The sequence below is a fragment of the Physella acuta genome, unplaced genomic scaffold (assembly GCF_028476545.2).
Source record: "Physella acuta isolate Inbredline_101_S28 unplaced genomic scaffold, ASM2847654v3 ptg000239l, whole genome shotgun sequence".
NCBI classification, from domain to species: Eukaryota; Metazoa; Mollusca; class Gastropoda; family Physidae; genus Physella; species Physella acuta.
The window spans coordinates 23,199-44,045 of record NW_026731758.1 but is presented as its reverse complement, the minus strand read 5'-3'; the positions used below and the strand labels follow the sequence as shown (position 1 = coordinate 44,045).

General features: G+C 30.9%; 2 protein-coding genes across 3 annotated transcripts; one reads left to right on the top strand and one right to left on the bottom strand.

Moving 5' to 3' along the window:
* Nucleotides 1-3,261: 3,261 nt before the first annotated feature.
* Nucleotides 3,262-6,168, bottom strand: LOC131938245 (suppressor APC domain-containing protein 2). Its single transcript, XM_059296175.1, has 6 exons — nt 5,154-6,168; nt 4,860-4,981; nt 4,541-4,684; nt 4,117-4,218; nt 3,678-3,785; nt 3,262-3,591 (listed from the first exon to the last, which is right to left on the bottom strand). The coding sequence occupies exons 1-6, from the start codon at nt 6,166-6,168 to the stop codon at nt 3,469-3,471; spliced, it is 1,614 nt and encodes a 537-aa protein (XP_059152158.1). The 3' UTR covers nt 3,262-3,468.
* A 2,081-nt stretch (nt 6,169-8,249) lies between these two features.
* Nucleotides 8,250-20,586, top strand: LOC131938238 (serine/threonine-protein kinase Nek7). Of its 2 annotated transcripts, none has more exons than XM_059296161.1 (9): nt 8,250-8,356; nt 11,936-12,141; nt 12,439-12,501; nt 12,685-12,795; nt 13,105-13,213; nt 13,602-13,709; nt 14,148-14,242; nt 15,314-15,427; nt 15,658-20,586. In XM_059296161.1, exons 2-9 carry the CDS (start codon nt 11,938-11,940, stop codon nt 15,808-15,810), a joined length of 957 nt encoding a protein of 318 aa, XP_059152144.1. In that variant the 5' UTR covers nt 8,250-8,356; nt 11,936-11,937; the 3' UTR covers nt 15,811-20,586. The 2 variants fall into 2 exon arrangements, with proteins under 2 accessions (XP_059152144.1, XP_059152143.1); XM_059296160.1 differs by having other exon boundaries at nt 8,269-8,356; nt 11,933-12,141.
* Nucleotides 20,587-20,847: the final 261 nt, after the last annotated feature.

Genomic DNA, 20,847 nt, shown 5'->3' with positions numbered 1-20,847 from the left:
TATGTATGTATGTATATATATATATATATATATATATATATATATATATATATATATATATATATATATATATATATATATATATATATATATATATATATATATATATATATATATATATATATATATATATATATATTATATATATATAATATATATATATATATAATATATATATATATATATATATATATATATATATATATATATTATATATATATATAATATATATATATATATCCAGAGATGTATGTCTGAAAAAACACTGGCTCCCATACTTTTATCTAGCTCAAATGTATTTGTATAACATGTAATTGATATGCAATTAAGAAGAAGTTAAAGATGATTTATCTATGTACATATTTATATTACCATGAATGATTTTTATTGCTTGTTTATAATAAAAGTAAATAAAAAAACCCACATAAATCAATTATTTATTTTATTTGTAGCTATGACTATATCTAAGCTTCAGACAACATAAAAGAACCTTTAGTTTAGGCTTTCCTATGACCAAGTTCTACAATTTAACTATTTATTGCTTACAATACTGCTTAATGTGGACTAAAACAATTTTTAAAAGTTTAATATCAATAATACATGTCTTTTAAAAAAAAACAGCTTTAAAATACTTAACATAAGTTCTTTAGTTTTTTAAACTTGCCTTATGCAATAACAATAACACAACAAATAGTACATCACAACAACACAATTTTTATCATCTAATGAACACTTCTGGTCAATCAACTTTTAAAAATAAAACATTTAAAGCAATGTTAAGTGTAAAATATACTAGATCTATTTCAGATACCAGCAAAACACAATGAGAGTCACAAATAACTGGGTTTTCTTTGTCATATTGACGTTTCCAAAAATTTCAACTTGTTACTTTTGGCATTGTTATACACTTACAAGTTTTACACACACAAAAAAAATATAGCATGTTTGGTAATTAACATTTTCTACTTGTCTAAGAATACTGATGCAGTTATTCTGATAATTTAATTAAATTACCCAGTGATCGTAGTACATTGAAAAAGTAAACACTCTGCTGGAAATCCACTTTATCTAATGGGACTAACGATAAAAGACAGAATTTTTCAAAATAGTTTTAAAAGTTTTTAGTGATGAGTTTTTGTCTTTTTGAGCATCAATGAGAGCTTAAAATGTGTTTACATCACGACTTACTGTAATACACATGATTAAATATTTTACTGGTGCAAAAAATGCATAAATACAAAACTGAATGTTCAAAAAAAACAAGGGAATGTGTATGAAAAGTTCAGTTTGTTAGTGCAATAAAGCTCAACTGTATGTATGTTTTAAAGTAGATCACAATAAATGGTTTGTAATGGGATCTTTTTTATGTATCATAAAACACAGAATTCAGTATTTGTTTCTCCAGTTTCCAAAATCAATATTTTTCTATGGAAAATAAAAGCCATTTTTAAAATAGATTAAAACAAGATATAGAGAAAAAATGAATGACTACTATAACTATAATACTATGGCTATTATTGAATAATGAGGATGCCAAAAATGGATTATCCCTGTCTAAACAAAAAGGGATGTAATCAGGTTAAACACAAATGCATTTTAGAAGCTAACAGTCGAGTATTGAGTTCCAAAATGGATCATTACCTGTATAAAACTGAGCTATACAAATTTTGGTCCAAAATTAATTAACACAAAAAACTAATTAACCTGAACTAAAACAAAAACAACAAGAAACAGAATTTAACATACCAAGACTAAATCACAAGATCAGGCAAAGATAGTTGCATCAAAAACTAAACAATGGTACTTTATTTGGCCATAATTAATAAAACTGCAGCTAAGATCATAACCTTGTATAAAAAGTCTATTCTATATGTTTAAAAACCATCACGTCCCAAAAGCTATTAAAGTCTAAAAATTGATGTACAGTTTGACATAAAAGAAAGACTTTATGAAATGATTTTAAAAAATCATACTTTTTTGTTAAATACGAATCAAGGAATGGATTTGAGTTTAAAGTTGTCATAATTTTCTGTTTATCACTTCGCAAATGGGACAGTTAAAATATAAAAGTAAAATACTTGAACAAAAAGAGAATTCGATATCTCAAAGCAAATATAAAATGCAACACAGTGGGTAAAAGCAACAAACCATTTAAAACTAAATTTAGTCTTACCTTTAAAATTTTAGTTTGGTCTTTGTTCATCTAATTAACTTAACCATACAAGGAAATAAGAAGTAGAAGTAATTTTTTTTTAAATGTAGACTATTTCACCCTTAATGATCCATAGGGCAGATGAAGTAGAACTAATGTTGTTTCTTGACCCCTACATTTGAAGGATGGTGTGATCAGCATTATGTCTAATTGACTAGAGGATAAAGCTTTCTAAAAACAGATTTTAAAATAAATTCTGAATAAAATAATGCTAGCCCTTACACTAAAATTTAACATTAATTTCCTGTTATTATTACCTATTTAATGCACATTAAAATGTAAAAGAATAATAATTAGTACAAAATTAATAAAAAAAAAAACAAAGATTTTTTCAATTTTAAGGTAAGTAAAAAAAGGTACAAAATAAAAGCGTTAGCACAGTGTAAAGCTCTTGGCTATGCAAAAGAATGTCATATAAACATGAACACAAGCAGCATGAGTATCACAATGTCAGATAAAGCTTTTTAGCAACAACATTCAAATATGGCATTTAAAAATTTGTTTACACCACAGCTTAAAGACAATTTTTAAGAATGGTATCCTGCAAAATTATTTTCTTAAAAATACAGATAGCACAATTTTGTTCCATGTTAGTAAGTACTGGTTTAGATATAAATAATATTATAAAGAGAGCAAAAAATTTAACTAATTAATAAATATATTCTAAACAATATTATTTTATCTAAATTTTAAGGAAATAGATTTCGCTAAATTTTCCTTCCTTCCCGTGATATTAATGTGGTTTTAAGTAAAATTCATGGTAAAACAATGTGCATTCACAGCTGTAAACTATACAATGAAAAGTGTGTATAAAAAATATATATACCTACTTATTTAGACCACATTATATGCACATAAACATTTTTTACCACAAATCTTTTAGGGAGCTAATAAGTTGTCACGTTTTCAACATCATCAGATATATGGAGCTCAATTGAGAACAACAATGTAAAAATAATTTGGAAGCTGTTGAAACTAATAAGTAGACTACTGCTAAGACTAAAGGTATATACAGTAACATTAAACAAAATAGCTAAAGACAGATATTATAGGAGCTAATGCATGAACAGTAACTAATAGAACTAAAAGGTGGACAGTAACATCAGAGTTAAAAGGTATATCATAAGATTATGTACACAGAAAACATTTGAGCTGGTATTTGAATAGTAACTACAGGGCTATAGGATAGGTAGTAATATCAAAGCTGAAGGGTGAAAAGTAACAGTACAGCTAAAGGGGGATGAGTAACAGTCACATCACATGAATGTAGTATCATCAAAGTCCGTCTTGTTCTTAGCGCGAGCTTCAAACAATTCTCGCACGAGTGAAGATTTTTCTTTCTCCAACAGGCTTATCTGGTCTTTTTTCTGGTTTACTTCCTGTAAAAAAATTTATTAGTGTTAATACATGCTGCTAATCTATAAACTGAAGGTTGAGTATAAAATAGTATTAGTGTCTAACTTACCTCCAACAAACGACGATTTTGTTCTTTAATACTGCGAACAGCTAAATCGTCATTTTTAGTGACAGGGGCTGCAACTGGAAGCGCAAGATTCATATGTAGAGGGAAACCCTGAAGAGTAGCAAAACAGATGATAAACCCCATCAATCTCAGAAAAACTGATGTGACTGTTAAGCATAATGGTGTCAAATAACAAAAAAAATCTTCTTGTACTGTATTCAGATGCTTGTCCACTTTTATAATCCAAGTTTATAATTTAAAAAAAAGAATATTAATAAATAAATGAACAAAATATCTTCTAATTAAAATATGTTTAAGTGTTTAACTCTCAAAAATGAGTTACGTAATTTTTAGAAGCACAGTTAAATAAAGTAGGATATCAGGTGTGCAAGAATGAATGAATATAAATTTCAGTTTATTAGTGTGGCATAAGTTATGTTACCTTTTCAGAACTCTCTACTAATGTATGCAGATGATGGTTGACTTCTGCGATCCTAGCTCGCTGGAAGTTCATTCGCTCTTGGTGAGCTTCAACAGAATAATCCTGGTGAAAGAAATACAACTTTTCAAGTGATCCCAAGGCCACTACCATAACTATTGAGCAGCGAAAGTTTTTACTTGCACATACAAACAATTTTGTTTCTTGTTTAACTTGTCTGTACCTCATAAAAAATAAAAGGCTATGGAAGCAAATCCAGAAAGAAAAGCTGGTTGAAATCAAGAGTCAACAGCCTATTTGGGGCATAACAAGTTGACACGTAGTACTTAACTGTGTTGGAGGAAATCTTTTCCAACATTACAATTAGGAACGAAGAGGAAGAAGTAATGCCCAAAACATAAACAAACTGAAATTGTTTATAACTTACATTGTAGTTAACTTTGTCGATCATGGCTTGCTTATCAGTGACTGACTGCATTTGCTTTATGTACCACTCTCTGGCCGTGTCAACCATGGACAAACCGGTTCGCAAGATGGCCATCTCTTCTTCCAGCTGTTTCATGCGTTTAAGCTATTAATTGAAAAAATTGTTAGTTGTATAATTGAGAAAAAGTTTGAATATGTTTTAATTTGCTTTCTATTTTTTTAAATATTAAATTTTAATAAATGTAGGCCTAATGCTACTTTATTATAAAATAAATTATAACTTTACTGGCCTGTTAATAAAAAGTTATACAAAAACTAACCATGTTCTGATCTATGCCATTGGCTAAAGTGTGTCTTCTTCCAGATCCATGACGCCTCACTGTGACCTTTGAACTTTGTGGGGGCTTTTCGTATTGCCTATTTTGAAAATCTTCTATATTGGCTGTAAAACATTTTTTACTGAAATAAATTCTATGTTCCATCTATGTTAAATGATATGTACAATTAAGTAAGTTATTTGCTACTGGAATCACTTTCTGTAACATCTGTAAATACTAACTTATAATTAAAAAAATGAAACCCTATTTACTATTTAATAGTGGTATCTAACTTACCATAAATGGTATTATCTTGATCAGAGTTAAGTCTTGGTTGATTCAGTTTCTCCCTATCTCTATTATACATTTTGTCATAGGGCTGATTAGAAGCCCACTCTTTTTGCCAGTTTTTCAATTCGCTCAAAATCCGAGTGCTGGCTTGTTTGTCTCTTGGGGGAACAGCTGGTGGTTGTTGAGGTTGAGAATGCAGGTCTGGCCCTGACAAAGATTTTTTTAACTGTGTGGTTTCTCTCACTCTTGATGGCTGCTCATTTCTTGGTGGGATTTGGGGTGGTTTTTCATAATGTGAATTAGGCAGAGGGTGTCGACTATTTGCGCTTTGATGAGATGAATAACCACCGTTTGCTTTTATTATTTTTGTATCTATCTTCTTTACTGGCTGTGAAGTATGCATGGTTGCTTCATGAACATTTGTTTGCCCAGAAGCTTTGTTGCTTTCTGTTTGGCGATTGCCATGATAATAATTGGAATCACTAGAGTCACTTGTTTTTGTGGGAACTTGCTGGTGGTATTGTCTCTGATGAGGATAATTATCTTGATCTCTGTAATTATTGCTCTGAAGAGCCCTTGCTCCATAACGACCCTCATTTCCAGTTCTGTTATTGCTTGTATCACTTGTTGTTCTTGGTAGACTTCTATCTCTGCGTCCATAATCATGATTTTCGGCATGAGGCAAACGATTTTCTTTCGACGAAAATGGTTTTCTAGCATCAGTTGCGTTTGCTTCTTTCTTTTTTGTTAAGACTAGCTTTAGTCCTGCTACAAATCTGTCGAAACTCAATAGGCCACTTGATGGCGTAACCTTTCGTAAACCGTCTACTACTCCTGGGGGTAAGCCCCGCACACCGTCATCACTCCATCTACTTTCAATATCCCTCAAACGTACAAACCCAGTCTGATTTTCATCTAAAATGTCAAAGAGTATTCTCAAAGATGAAAGAAATTGTTTTGGAAGTCCATCCCGGGCATCCGCTGGATCCTTTTGAGAATTAATATTAGAAATATAATTCATTATTATTTCAATCCGACTTGAGATTTTCACGTAGCAAAATTTTAATGTAAAATGTGGACTAGATTTAGATCTAGATCTAGATCTATATAGAATCTAGATGTATTTCTCATATTTAAATTTAAAAAAAAAACATGAGTTGGGCCTATAGATTTAGATCTATATTCCTTGCCATTGCAATCAACCCGAAAAATTCAAAGGAAAAGGGCCTACAGATAAACAGGTGTGAAATTAAATCTCTACTTTGATTGGATAACAATGGCAGCGTAAGCCAATAAGTTTATTTTTAAGTCCAGGTAACGTAGCCTCCAACCAAATTGATATTAAAAATGCAATGTGATTTAATCATTTAAAACAAAATTTGAGCCACTTACAGATATCTTTGATTTACAATTATTTTAATAATCAAATTATTTAACTGAGCAGCTGAGTTTTTTTTTTTTTAAATGTAATAGTAATAGTCAGAAGCAGGACTAAGCGAGCTGGGAATTAAATTAAAAGCAAAATTGCGAAATTTGATTCTACTACTACTACAGATAAGTAAATAACAAATTTAGTGCAATAAAATAAATACGTCAGTTCCTATTAGTAGCTTTTAAAATTAAATTAATAATATTACTGCTTTTTCTTTTTTCTTTTAATTGGCTGAATATAGATCTATTGATTTTTAAAAATAATGAGTGACTTTTCTTTAACTCACGTAGGGCCGTTTATAAGCGACACACGCCTAGTACTGTGGTTGGGAGAAATTTTGTGACGGGGGGGGGGGGGGGGGGGCAGAAGTGTTTTGCCTTTAAAAAGTAAAGTTATAATCTTAATTTCAGGCGTTAACTTGCCCTACTGATTTTTTAAAAATATATAAATTGTAAAATAGAAATCGATTGATGTAGTCAAAATTGAATGAGCTCATTGAATGTTTTAGGGAAAAAAATCGATATTATGAAAAAATTAAAATTGCAATATTGGGGATGTTGACACAATGAGAGGTACCGCACCGGGTGACTACCGACCTAGATCTAGTGACGCTACTAATGTGAGATGAAGAAAAAATGAGCACGACCAGCGTGTCGCATGCGCACATCCATCCTCTGCCCCCCCCCCCCCCCCCCCCCCCAAAAAAAAAAGCGTGACGTACTTTGTGGGTGACCAGTGAACACTAATCTTGGTAATATTGTGGGTTAAACTGCAGCTAGTTATATCAGCATAACAAGTACTATGTTTGTACGGCTTTTATCTGATATCCTCCCAACAAAGCAAAACAAGCGTTTACCCTATCTTTTAGAATTGATAAGAAATTCATAATTGCGTTTTTGTAACACAATAGTGAAAATTAAAATATCTATATATATAATTCTCTTCTTCGAGCCGTTAGAAAACAAGCTGCAAACGCTCTCCCTACCTCCCCACCCCTACATGGTTTTAGTGAGCTGTGTTCACTCTAAATGTTTACAAGCAGAGCCAACGATTTTAAACGTAGGGGGGGGGGGAGGAGGGGGGGGGGGAAGGAAGGGGGGGGGGTTATGGTCCTTAACGAGCTACTTATAGTGTTTTAAAGAAATATTTTCAGTGTCAGCGTTGGTACTGTCGAATTCACAAATTATGAATTATTGAAAATTAGAAACAACTAAATAGCGGCGTATGTTATGCCGCGGGCCGGCTCGTCAGGTCTATTTTAGTTAAAATGTTTAAAGTGCCCCATCCTCCGCAGAAAAAAAAAATGTCTGAAAAAAACACTGCTAGATCATCGAATTTTCGAATGTATCGACTTGCAAATAAAAATGCAAACCCTACTGATTGACTCGGTTTTTTCAATTTAGGCATTTATAGACATTCACTCTATGAATCCTTATAAATATATTTAAAAAATAACATTTATTTTTCTGAAACTAAATCTATATTATCAAAATATTATGCATAGTTTTAAAATTACATTTTAATGTGTTGGGCCTTGAATTAAAATCAGATTGAACAGTTAACGCACATTAGACCATCATTATCTACACTGCTTATAAAAATATTTTCAGCAAACGTTCTGATTCTACACGCCTTACCTGGCCAAATCTATAATCTGCATATTTCATTCACTTGCTTATCGTTCGTTAATCTTGCTGAGTACCCAAATATTTATAGACATTACAAGAGACCATAAGTACTTTAGTGATATAAAATATTGACGATAGCAGTGATACTGGTAATTTTTATTTCATTTATTTGAATTAATGAATGTTTTATGGTGTCCCGAAAATATAATTGACGGAAAAAATACAAAGTTTAGGCCTACTCCATTATTTTAAATTAAAAGACCCGTCGGCAATGTCAACAAACTTAAAAATGGCGTCTTTTGACAGATCTAAATCTAGAAAAAATTTAATAAAAGTACATCTTCTAGCACATGAATACAGTCCAGTTAACTAAATTGAGTTATTGGTACTTTTATAAGTTCATTTTAATTAATAATTGTTGTTTAGGCTAGACATTCATTAGGGTGGAATTTTGACAGCAGTTAAGCTTGTGTTAACAGTTAACACCACAGCCACAATCATGACAATGAATGTTAAAATTAAAATTGTTAATTTAGTAATCACTGTGAGTTGGTTAGTGCCATGCCATAGTCAGTTACTGAGTTAGAGCTAGTCTAACTAAGAAGACTAACTGTTTACTGTTTAGCTTAAAAACTCAAGTCGTTTTAGAATCTAGTCTTGTCTCTAGAGATCTACTGATTTAGTAGGTGCCATCTTAATAATTAACAAGTTAAGGCACTGTTACTGTTAAGGACTAGGCTTAAGTATATTAAGTAAGATTAATAATAATAAATAAGTTAATAAGTAAGACATAAATAAGGTAATCAATGGTAATCTATCGTTTTAGGTATGTAAAATCTGGCAAGGCTAGTAATGTGAATCTTTAAATTTTAGTAAATATTTCACGTTTTTAGGAGTACTTATGTTTGAAAGTTACAAAAATGTTTCAAAGTTTCATCAATGTAGATCTAGATCTACATGTTTTTAAAAAATTGTATTAAAACTTTTCAGTAAAAAAATAAAGACTAGTGATGTTTTCATCAGATGCAACCAAGCTCATTTACTTTAGTAGCCTAGTTTTCTTTGGTAAAATTATAGTTAGATATACAGGGGAAACCACTCTAATTTACAGATGGCTGCTGTTTATATAGCAAATCTTGTTTGCAAACACTGCTGTTTAACCTGAAGTTAATTTCTAGCCTATACTATATTGATATATTTTTCCATGATATATCAAAGCCATAAAAATGAGGCATTTTTTTTCACATGACTAGCCAATTTTACGCACCTAAAACGATACATTGCCAAGTTAATATTATAATATTAATTATTAAAATTAATGAGCTTAAGACGTAAGATATTGATACTATTGATAGGATTAATAAGAAGTCTAGATTCTTGAGAGACTTAGGCCTATAAAATATCAGTAGGTGAATAGAGTCATAAACTTATGCTCATTGTATCTGGGCAATTGCAGTATACTGATAATAATCATAAATATAATTGAATGGATTGCAGATACATTAAAACTTTAAAAGTTGTAATATCACTGAATATCAGGATGATTACTTACTGATATTACTCAATATTTTACTTACAAGTCGATTCATATGTATCATGTAATAATGCTTAAATAATTATCATCTTGTAACCAGTCAAAGTAATAAGTACCAAACAAAATCAAAGAACTTTTTCTTTTATGCAGTAGAGTAAGGTACTGGCTAGGGTCTTAGATTGTTAATGATAATGCATGGCTTAAAACAGTGACCTGCAACCTGATAAATGTGTAGCTGCAAGCTGCTGCTTAAATTTAATCTTGTGACTCATTTTATTCGGTAGCCTATGAAAGTGTTGTTTTCAGAAAACTAAATGTTTTTACATGTTCTGGTATCTGGTAACATTTCTGTTTTATAACTCCTGAACATATTTAGAAATAAAGGACATGATTTTTAAAAAGTTGTTTCAATATACATCATTAACTAACTACTTTTTTAAATTAAAAGTTAACTTGTCTTTTTATTAATGTTAAGTTTCTTATGTTGATGTACATTTTTTGTTGTTGCCTTTTTTCAGACTGTTTAAATATTGTTATTTAGTATAATACCAGCTACTTAAATAAAAGCTGTGTTACTCTTTGTTTATACTTCACTAGCTACTTTTAAAGGGAGGGGTTGCAGGCCCTTTGCCCAACCAACCTCTCTTGCATAGCCAGCAGAGAATAAGCATGATAAGTAAAGTTGCCTTTTCAGTTAATAGAGCAGGTAGAGTAGGGTTCACCTAATACACCTCGACCAGGCAAGAAATAGTATGGTCAGTTCAATGCCCAGCCACCTTAAATTTCCTTAACTTGAGAACACATGAGGGCTGGGTGGACTTGCGGGTGGAGTATGGACTTGAAATGGAGGAACTGAACTTGAGACTTTTAAAATAGTGATTGAGTGCTTGACCACCTTGTCCCATGATAAAGCTTTCACATATTTTCAACTTTTCAATTTTTTTTTTAAATGTATTATAAGGAGAAAAGTTCTCACTCTAGCTGTAAAATACTAGCCTGAATCAGAGATAATGCTTAAATGTTAGTGCAGGATAACTTAAAAGTGCCACAATATATATAGAAAGATTAACACTTCATCCCACTGGTAAAGGTAACATTACAAGCTAATTTATTTGTATTAATGGCTGAACATTTTTAACTGCCGACTCTTTAAACTTAAAGAACACAGTTAATATTTTAAATCGCTATTGCTGATGTAGACAAGATTCTGTAAAGTTGTTTTTTTTAATGTGATTAAAACTGCATGCTCAAGCTTTTATAGTGAGTTAAGTTCTGTAGGCTGGACTGTAAAATAATCAATAACCCTCCTGTCCTGTAAGATCAATAGCCCTCTTGTGCTTAAAAAATCAATTCTCTAGTTTGTGCTTGAGCAAGCTGGAAAAGCTTTCAGAGCATCCTTTGGCTTGGATCTTTTTGTTTACATTCTTCGTTAGTTGTTGGTTTTTTAAATTGGATTGCTGTTTATGTTATATTTTCTTTGATTTGTATTAGTTTTTCCGTAGAGTAGCAGTTGTGATGAGTGTATAATTTAACTAACCAGCTAACTGCATTTTATTTATTTCACACTTAACACATGATATAAAACTACTTTCACTAAAAGTAAATTAAAAATGACACTAGTTGGTAGTTTATTAGAATATAAATTCTAAAATATTAAAAACAGCCAAGACATTTGATTTAAGACTAACTTTTTAAATTTGTAGGTTCATTTTTTTTTGTTAAATTGTGTCAGAGATGGCACTGAAAAGGTGTTGAATGAAACAATCACAGGAAGTCATACATTGTTGATTACCTAAGGGTCTAGATAACACTGTGACACTTACAAGTGGTAGCTTAAGATGGGGCTTTAAATTCTGAAGTGGTGATAACACTTTTCATTTCTTGACTGTGACTCATCATCAGTGTAATACTAACAGTTGTAGTTTTTTAAATTTTTAAACACTCTAATTCAAAACAATTCCAGACAGTGTGAAACTAAGTTGGAATTTGAAATGTTTTCTTACTGCCAAATTGATGATGGTAAAGTAATATTTGAATAATGACTAGTAGGCCTATTTAAATATATGTTTATTCTCAATTTAATCTATATTTAAGAATCTTTACTGCTTTTTTACATTACATATTTACTCCAGTCAGTATTCTTCTTAGTTTAAAAAAAAAAGTATTCAAAGAATTCCGTGTCTGTTTTCAGCAGGTATGTTCATGATGGCTGAGGAAATGGAGACAATCGAAGTGGAGACAACTCCATCTACAGCATTTACCTCCCTTGTGACACCACAATCTGGAAAACTTGCATACTTTGATGTGGAGAAGAAAATTGGAAAAGGGCAGTTTTCAGAGGTGTACAGAGCCAGGTATAAGAAAGATGACGGGATGTCCCTGGCTCTCAAGAAAGTTCAGGTGGGTGTAGTCATTTAGTGTCAGCTGCAGCTGAATTTATAAAAGCAAAAATTTATTATTATTTCAATTTTATTATTATAGTTAGGCAGTCTTACTTAAAATCATAATACATGATGGAAAACATTTTCTGTATCATCTTCATTCCTTTCAATGTCGTATTAGCATGTTTTTAACAGTACTCAAAAATTTAAAATAAATTTAAATTACTAGACACACAGTGCTGTATTTAAATATACCTATGCTATGTTGATTTAAACATCTTTTTATATTCTTAACATTACTTTTTTGCTTTGCCAGATTTTTGAAATGATGGATGCTAAAGCAAGGAATGACTGTATGAAAGAAATAGATTTACTAAAGGTTAGATGTATATTTAAATACTAATTTACTATTTATTAAATTTAAAAAAAGAATGCTTAATGTTTTGATAATAATAGCTGATGTTATCAATTTTTAGCTTCTTTTTAATCTGCGTTATTATAAGGATGTATTATTTTTTAAGCAAATGGAGCTGGAAAATAATAATGATCTTATTTCTTTTAGCAACTGGATCATCCCAATGTTATAAAATACCTAGACTCTTTTATTGAAAATAATGAATTGAATATTGTACTGGAACTGGCTGATGCTGGTGACTTGCAGAGGATGATTAGGGTAAGATACATCATTTTCTGTAACTCTTTAAAACGTAATCTGTAAAATGGGGAACTTTTAACAGAGAGAATAATGTTCTCTTCACAATTTAAGTCTGATTGGTGTCCTTGAGTCCACTCAGCCCAAATGGATACCTGGCTTAATTGAGGGAAAACTAATGTGTTTTGGCCTGGTTCTAATTATACAGATACATAGACCACATGAACAGATAAACTACTACATCTGGAATATAGAACAACAGGCACCAAAGAGTACCTGTTATGCATTTTATCCATGCTTTATATTGTGTATATTATTTTCTTTATTCAGCATTTTAAGAAACAGTGCAGGTTAATCCCAGAAAAGACAATTTGGAAATACTTTGTACAGATCTGCAGTGCCTTAGATCACATGCACTCTAAGAGGATCATGCACAGAGGTAAGCTAAATACACTAAACCTTTTAACCAAGACAGACTATTTAAGTCACTTATTTGAAGAACATTACACACATGTGCTGATAAGTTTTAAACAGTTTTATCAAATATTGATTTGTCTGCTTCCAAATTAAAACATTAATACCTACTACAAATTGAAGTACAATCTGCTAAGGTATATCTGAAAATGTAAGGAAATTTGTAAATTGAGTTTTATTTAAATAAATAAAGAAGTGAAAAGATTGTTCAACTATCAAAAGCTAACACAGGTTTACCTTAACAACAGTGCACTCAAAATTTGTGTTATTAGTTTTCAAATACAATTTTTCATTTACTTATGTTAAACAGTATTCTTATTATGTGTTTACTTTTGTGTTGTTTCTTCTTTTAGACATCAAACCAGCAAATGTTTTTATCACTGCCCAAGGCATTGTCAAACTTGGTGACCTTGGCCTTGGTAGATTTTTTAGTTCCAAAACAACTGCTGCTATGTCTCTTGGTAAATTATTTTCTGTCTAGCTAATATTTTTTTTACACATGTCGTTACATATATATAGTTTAACAAGTAAAAATATTTTAGAATGAACCAATGCAGATTTCATAAGGTTTGTTTGAATAGTGAGAAAAACTGACTATTAATGAGAACTGGCTTTCAAAAATCATTAACCCTTTCTATGTTTAACCATAATGGTTCAAGCTGCCTCCTTGTGAACAGGTTATGTCACCTGTGCTTACATCATCATAGGTTAGATACTAATCAGGGCTAAGTTTTATAGACTGGAACTTTGAACTGCACTACCACTCTATCTAGCATGTAGCACCTTATATTTTGATTATTTCCACTTCAATGTAATATCTTTGAACTATAGCTACACAGTTTTATCTTAATTAACACAATTAAGTTTTCCACTATTTACCTGTCCATTTATCTTTCCAGTTGGCACACCTTACTACATGTCACCTGAGAGGATCCATGAGAAAGCTTACAACTTTAAGTCAGACATTTGGTCCCTGGGTTGTCTGCTGTATGAGGTAAGTCAGACATTGGGTCCCTGGGTTGTCTGCTGTATGAGGTAAGTCAGACATTTGGTCCCTGGGTTGTCTGCTGTATGAGGTAAGTCAGACATTTGGTCCCTGGGTTGTCTGAGGTGTCAGACATTTGGTCCCTGGGTTGTCTGCTGTGTGAGGTAAGTCAGACATTTGATCCCTGGGTTGTCTGAGGTATGAGGTGTCAGACATTTGGTCCCTGGGTTGTCTGAGGTGTCAGACATTTGGTCCCTGGGTTGTCTGAGGTGTCAGACATTTGGTCCCTGGGTTGTCTGAGGTGTCAGACATTTGGTCCCTGGGTTGTCTGAGGTGTCAGACATTTGGTCCCTGGGTTGTCTGCTGTGTGAGGTAAGTCAGACATTTGATCCCTGGGTTGTCTGTTGTATGAGGTAAGTGACATTTGGTCCATGGGTTGTCTGAGGTATGAGGTAAGTGACATTTGGTCCATGGGTTGTCTGAGGTGTCAGACATTTGATCCCTGGGTTGTCTGAGGTATGAGGTAAGTGACATTTGGTCCATGGGTTGTCTGAGGTATGAGGTGTCAGACATTTGGTCCCTGGGTTGTCTGAGGTATGAGGTAAGTGACATTTGGTCCATGGGTTGTCTGAGGTATGAGGTGTCAGACATTTGGTCCCTGGGTTGTCTGAGGTATAAGGTAAGTGACATTTGGTCCATGGGTTGTCTGAGGTATGAGGTGTCAGACATTTGATATTATCTTAATGTGGGTATGCCTTTTTTTAAAGTAACATTGTTTTCAGTATCGTAAAAAAACAGGTTTTTCACAGCTAAATATTTTTCTAATGTAACATTTTACGCCTTTATTTTAATGAATTCTTCAAATATTTCTTGTCTGAGGTATGAAGTGTCAGACATTTGATATTATCTTAATGTGGGTATGCCTTTTTTTAAAGTAACATTGTTTTCAGTATTGTAAAAAACAGGTTTTTCACAGCTAAATATTTTTCTAATGTAACATTTTACGCCTTTATTTTAACAAATTCTTCAAATATTTCTTTAATAATTGAAACTATTATTTTTATGAATTGTTAAAAACAGATGGCTGCTCTCCAGTCACCATTTTACGGAGACAAAATGAATTTGTTTTCTCTGTGTAAAAAAATTGAACAGTGTGACTACCCTCCCCTTCCTGCAGATTGCTACTCTGAGCAGGTAACTCATAGAATGTTTACCTATTCTTAACAATATAAAAAGATATGAGTCATTTAGTGATAATTGTGTGGAAGGAAAAAATTAAAGTGAAATCTGAAAATAATTATGTGAAAATGTTTGCATTAATGTAGAAGTTTAAAGAAAATATTTTAGCAATGTTTCTTCTTTGATTTAAAAACAAAATGATCAATATACTAGCAGGACCTAATATGAAAAAAAATTTCTTCCAGCTGCGATCTTTGGTCAATATGTGTATCAACCCTGACCCAGAACAACGTCCAGAGATCAAGTATGTTTATGATATAGCCAAGCGCATGTACCATATGTTTGAGCAGCGACAGCAAGTGCAAGTACAACAGCAACTGGGCAACATACAACCTTGAACCTCCATGTTGCAGATGGCTGTGCGTCAAAGTGTGTAGCCTCAGTCCAGTATTGTTTGGTACTTTATGACCATGTACTTGGTTACTTTAGTAATGTTTTACCTCCTTAAAAAGCTACTGTGATGTAAGAGATTCAATTTAACTTTTAAAAAAAAATAATTCAATTTAAGCAGGTTAGCCAACTATTATTTAAGCACTAATAAATCTTGTTGCTTATTTACTAAATTGTGTAAAAAAATATTTTTTTTATCAAAGTACTTTAAAGAACTAACAAATCTTTTTTTAAATGAGTTTTCCTTTTTAAATTCAAATAAGATTTTTTGGATCTCTGTGACAAATTTTTGCCTTTATTGTAGTATTTTACTAATTATGTGTGTATAACAATGTATTACAATATAAAACATGCCTGTGAGAGTTGAGGTCCAAAGTTCATAATATGTGATATATTGCTAGTCATTGTGACAAGAACTCATTTTAAAATTTATTTAAACTTAATAATTACATTTAGAATCAATATCTATGGAGCTTTTAGAACTTTCTTTTTTTTTTAATAATAACTTTTAAGTAGTGCCTATTGTTTTAGATAGAATCTAACATAAGCTAAATATATATTTTGTCATGTAGACTTACAAATAATTCCTCTTTTCTTGCTGTAGTTATATTATTTATGATAAATATTGTTAAACTTTTTATCACACAGATTGTCTAGTAAAACAATTTGAATGAATGTTGTATGTAATGGTTTTAACTAAAATAATGACTATTGTGACATGTTAAAAAAGAATTTTTTTGAACTCTATTGAAGCGTGTATATTAAAACACGTAAGCAAAATTACTGTTAAGTGCTAAAGGAAAGTCACAGTGTCTTATAATACTTATTGTTTTTAGTTAACTAAACACGTATGTCATAATTTCAAATAATATTTATTTTACAATGATGTTTTAAATACACATTTTTAAAAACTGTAAATGTGTTACTAACCACTGTAAGAAAAAAAGTGCATGGATATATGAATTAACTGAATTTTTAAAACATCAACTTTTAATATTTTTAAGTATCAATTCTGCAAATTTGTTTTTTTTACATTTTTGAAGTATCCATTTGCAGACCTGCTAAATTAAAGTTACCCTTTCAGAAGTAGCCATCCATTGGGCAGATGAAGTAGAATTTATATGTTTCTGTAACCTCGGCATATGAAGGGATAGTGTAGTCAAAACTATGCCCAGATGCCTTTGCTTTCCCTAACTAACATGAGTCAGGTACCCAACAGAGCTGGGTGGATGCCGGCTTGTGATCCAAACTCGAAACTTTTATTTTAGCAGTAGCACACTCTACTTGCTGATTACGCAATCCCATGGATTTTCTAAATCAACTTTTTTTAAAAATCGAGTTATTCCAGCCGACTTAACTATGAATTGTCATTCCACAGATTTCTAAACATTATACATATAAGCTGATTCTTTTAGCACAAACAAAAATCTGAAAATTCATTGTAGAGCAACTTAAAAATTAATTCTAAATTTTTTTAGCATGATTTGCTAATAATGAAATTCCTTATTTTATGTGTTAGCTGCAATATTGTTTTCATGCTTAGATTATCTATCGTGTCTACTTGGTTTATATTTCAAAGCTCACAAAATGAATGTAAAAAGATATTTTGTAGAACAAATACACCTATTTTGACAACTGACTCAAAATAAGACCTACATTTTAATGTTAATGACTGATGCGTTTGCTAAAGTATTTGTTTTTTATTTTGAATCATGAAATCCTGATTTGCATTCATGCTTATATATGTATTTTTTACTTTGTTTTTACTTGCTTACAATTGATTGGTTATAATCCAACAAAAATACTATTTACTCATTTACTTGCTTACAAGCAATCGGTCATAAGTCAACAAAATAAATTTGCTGCCTGTATATTTATTACACTGTTCAAAAATATTTCCCTAACTATGGTTATAGAATTTTGGGTAAATGTTTCATGTATTTTTAAAATAAATAATTAATTCTTTTATTCAGACAAGCCGTCCATAATAATTTTTATGCTCATTGTCCTTATTAATGCTAAGGTTTTAAAAATTATCTTCAAGCAATTTTGTACCTTCAACAAAAGCCTTAAGAAGTCAAGCAATGTTTCCCCTTCAACAAAAAACATTGTGAAGCAATTTTTAACTTCTTGCATAAAAAACAAGGAATGTTATATAACAATTAACTAATAATTTTTGCCTTTTTTTTTTAATAAAGTTACTGTCACTGCTCAAATGTAAATATAATTTTTAATATTGTGGTACCTAAACAACTGAGATTTGAGTTACTTTTCTCATAATGAAATATGCGTAAGTTAGAAGATGACTAATTAATTTAACAAAGAAATAATATGTGTAATGCAGTTAAAATACAGTTTTATCTGTAATGTTTTTAAAAATTGAAATTTACTTTCACGTTAAACCTTATTCTATTGACATTAAATATAAGGAATGTGCACTCTGAACTCTCTAGAGTCTTTTTATAAATCATTACACTAAAGAGATTCAGCCTTCATTTTGACTATATGTTTAAAAAATAATCGACAAAACATGATCTTTTTTAGAACTTAGAAAATATTGATCATAATACAATTGTTTGTTATTTTCTTTGGTTAATGCTATATATTTAATCTGCTAACATTTCTTGTTTATTAATCAAGTACCAATTATTTTTTTATCAGCATTGCAGTTTGATTTTAGAATGACTGGTTGGTCAAGACTTTTGCATTGACCACCTGTCTAGATTTACTTGGTTATTTAGATTGTTTTACATTATTATTTTTTTTTAATTTTCTACAATCTTAAACTTACAACGATGTTTGACATTGTTTTACATTTTATTCACTGCTTCCAATATTTTACTCTGCTAAAACTGGAACTTAATTTAAGTTCTCCTTTTTTGTTTTTAATAGCTTTGTTGATTTATTTGTTGAAATTTGAGTTTCTTATGAAAAAGTGTCAGTCTTGATTTTCTTTATCAAAATGTTTGCAATCATTAAGATATTGTTTGTGAATTTTTTTTTTTAGTATTTTAAATTAAAAATGTCTATTTGAATTTATTGATTGGAATGTATTTTTATATAACTTGTCAAAAAGTATTTTAACTTCTAGATTGAAATGTCTGTAGCTACAAAGTTTGTGTATAGAATGTCTGTATCCCTACCCTGATTTGTTGTATTAAATGTAGTTTTTCTTTCATAATTCAAAGAAAAAAATTCATTCTTCTATGTAATAACTGTTGTACTAAGTCAAAGAAAACTTTCTCGTCCAAGAATCTCACTCCCTCTATGGTGTCTGTATACTTTTTATCAGAATCATTGACATACTGTGGGTTTACTTGAATGGACAGTATTTTATTTATATTTCCACTGTATGTTTTATACAACTGATTTTACTTTGACTATTGCTTTTTGTTCTTCCATTCCGTCCAGTGAAAACCCCAATGTTTAAGACTAAATTTGTATCACTGCTTAGTACTACTACTTAACCTAGTATACAATTTAAAATTATTTTTGTCGGCCACTATAAATTATGTATATAACAGCCCAATGTTTAAGACTAAATTTGTATCACTGCTTAGTACTAATACTTAACCTAGTATACAATTTTAAATTATTTTTGTCGGCCACTATAAATTATGTATATAACAGATTATCGATTTCTTACCTGAAAATTCAGTGTTAAATTATGAAACAAGACTAAAGTCTGACCTGATGGGGAGTCGTGTGGTAGGGTGAGCAGTGCGTGTCACATGTTGATTCCACTCCACACGACCCCATCCCACCAAGTTTTTTTTTCAGTTTATTTACATACCTGTGATCAATGTTGATGCAACAGGAAACAGTTGATTTCAGCTTTAACTCTAACTGTGATTAACCAGAGTTTTGTTTTCTAATTGTGCTATCCCAGCATTCAAATAAATAGTCTGTTAAACAACGGGTCAGAAGATGTTAATGAGCATGATAAGCTTTCTCTATCACAATACTTATAAAATTATATGCTAAACAGTCTGTTAATTTAATTTATCAACTGTATTAACTATTTGTTAAACCCTAAACTCAACATTCCAGAGTGTATGTGTATAGACCTTTATGTGTCATTTTTGCTATTTTAGTTTTTGAACTAGTGTAAGGAATATATTAACCCTTAAGATCATCATTGATAGCATTGAAGTGCTTTTCCATTGGAGATTGATCAAGATAATCTGCTTGTAAACAAGAGTATTTTCTCTTTACATGGAGCAATAGATTTACACTACATTCAAAAGTCTTTGGTTTGTTAGCAATAGGTTATTTTTTATTTCCATTCAAGTCCTTGATATAAAGCAATAAAAAGAAAAGCAATTTAGGATTTGCTACTAAAGAATTTTAGTGGTACGTAAAACAACATAGAACAAATTACTTTTATAAAAATCAAGTGCAATGTCAAATGCATTTTATCATTTTAATATGCCCTTCAACAAATTGTATGCTAATTAGCACAAAGCAAAACAATATTTTAGTATCACCCCTTTACTATTAAATAACATTTTCAAGCCAGTATGTTTGGTTGGAATTTTATGTAAATATGTAGGTTTATTAGTCACTATAGGTTCTTTACAAATGATGCAAAATTTTGGCTACGTTTTTAGAAAAATCTGGTTATTTACTAATGTGGGTTGATATGGTTGTAACATGTAACTGGAGTTGTAGCTAACTCATTCACCTGTGTTACAGTTTTAAAAAATAAATAGATTGTTACAATCTGGAATGTGTTGTTAATTTGTCCTTCATGTTTTTTCTGTTCATTCTCAAGACACTAGGGGCTGATGAAGTAGATCATTAATTCCTATGTGGCCCTTTGGGATCTATTTGCTGCAGCGAACCTTTTTATCGTATTTGGTTTTGAGCAGCTCTCTTTATTTTTGACCATGTAGATAATGTAGAGCTCATCTGCATCCTTGACCTCAGAATACAGGGGATAATGTTGTCAGAGCTATGCCCAGCTGCCTTTGTTTCTCTAACGT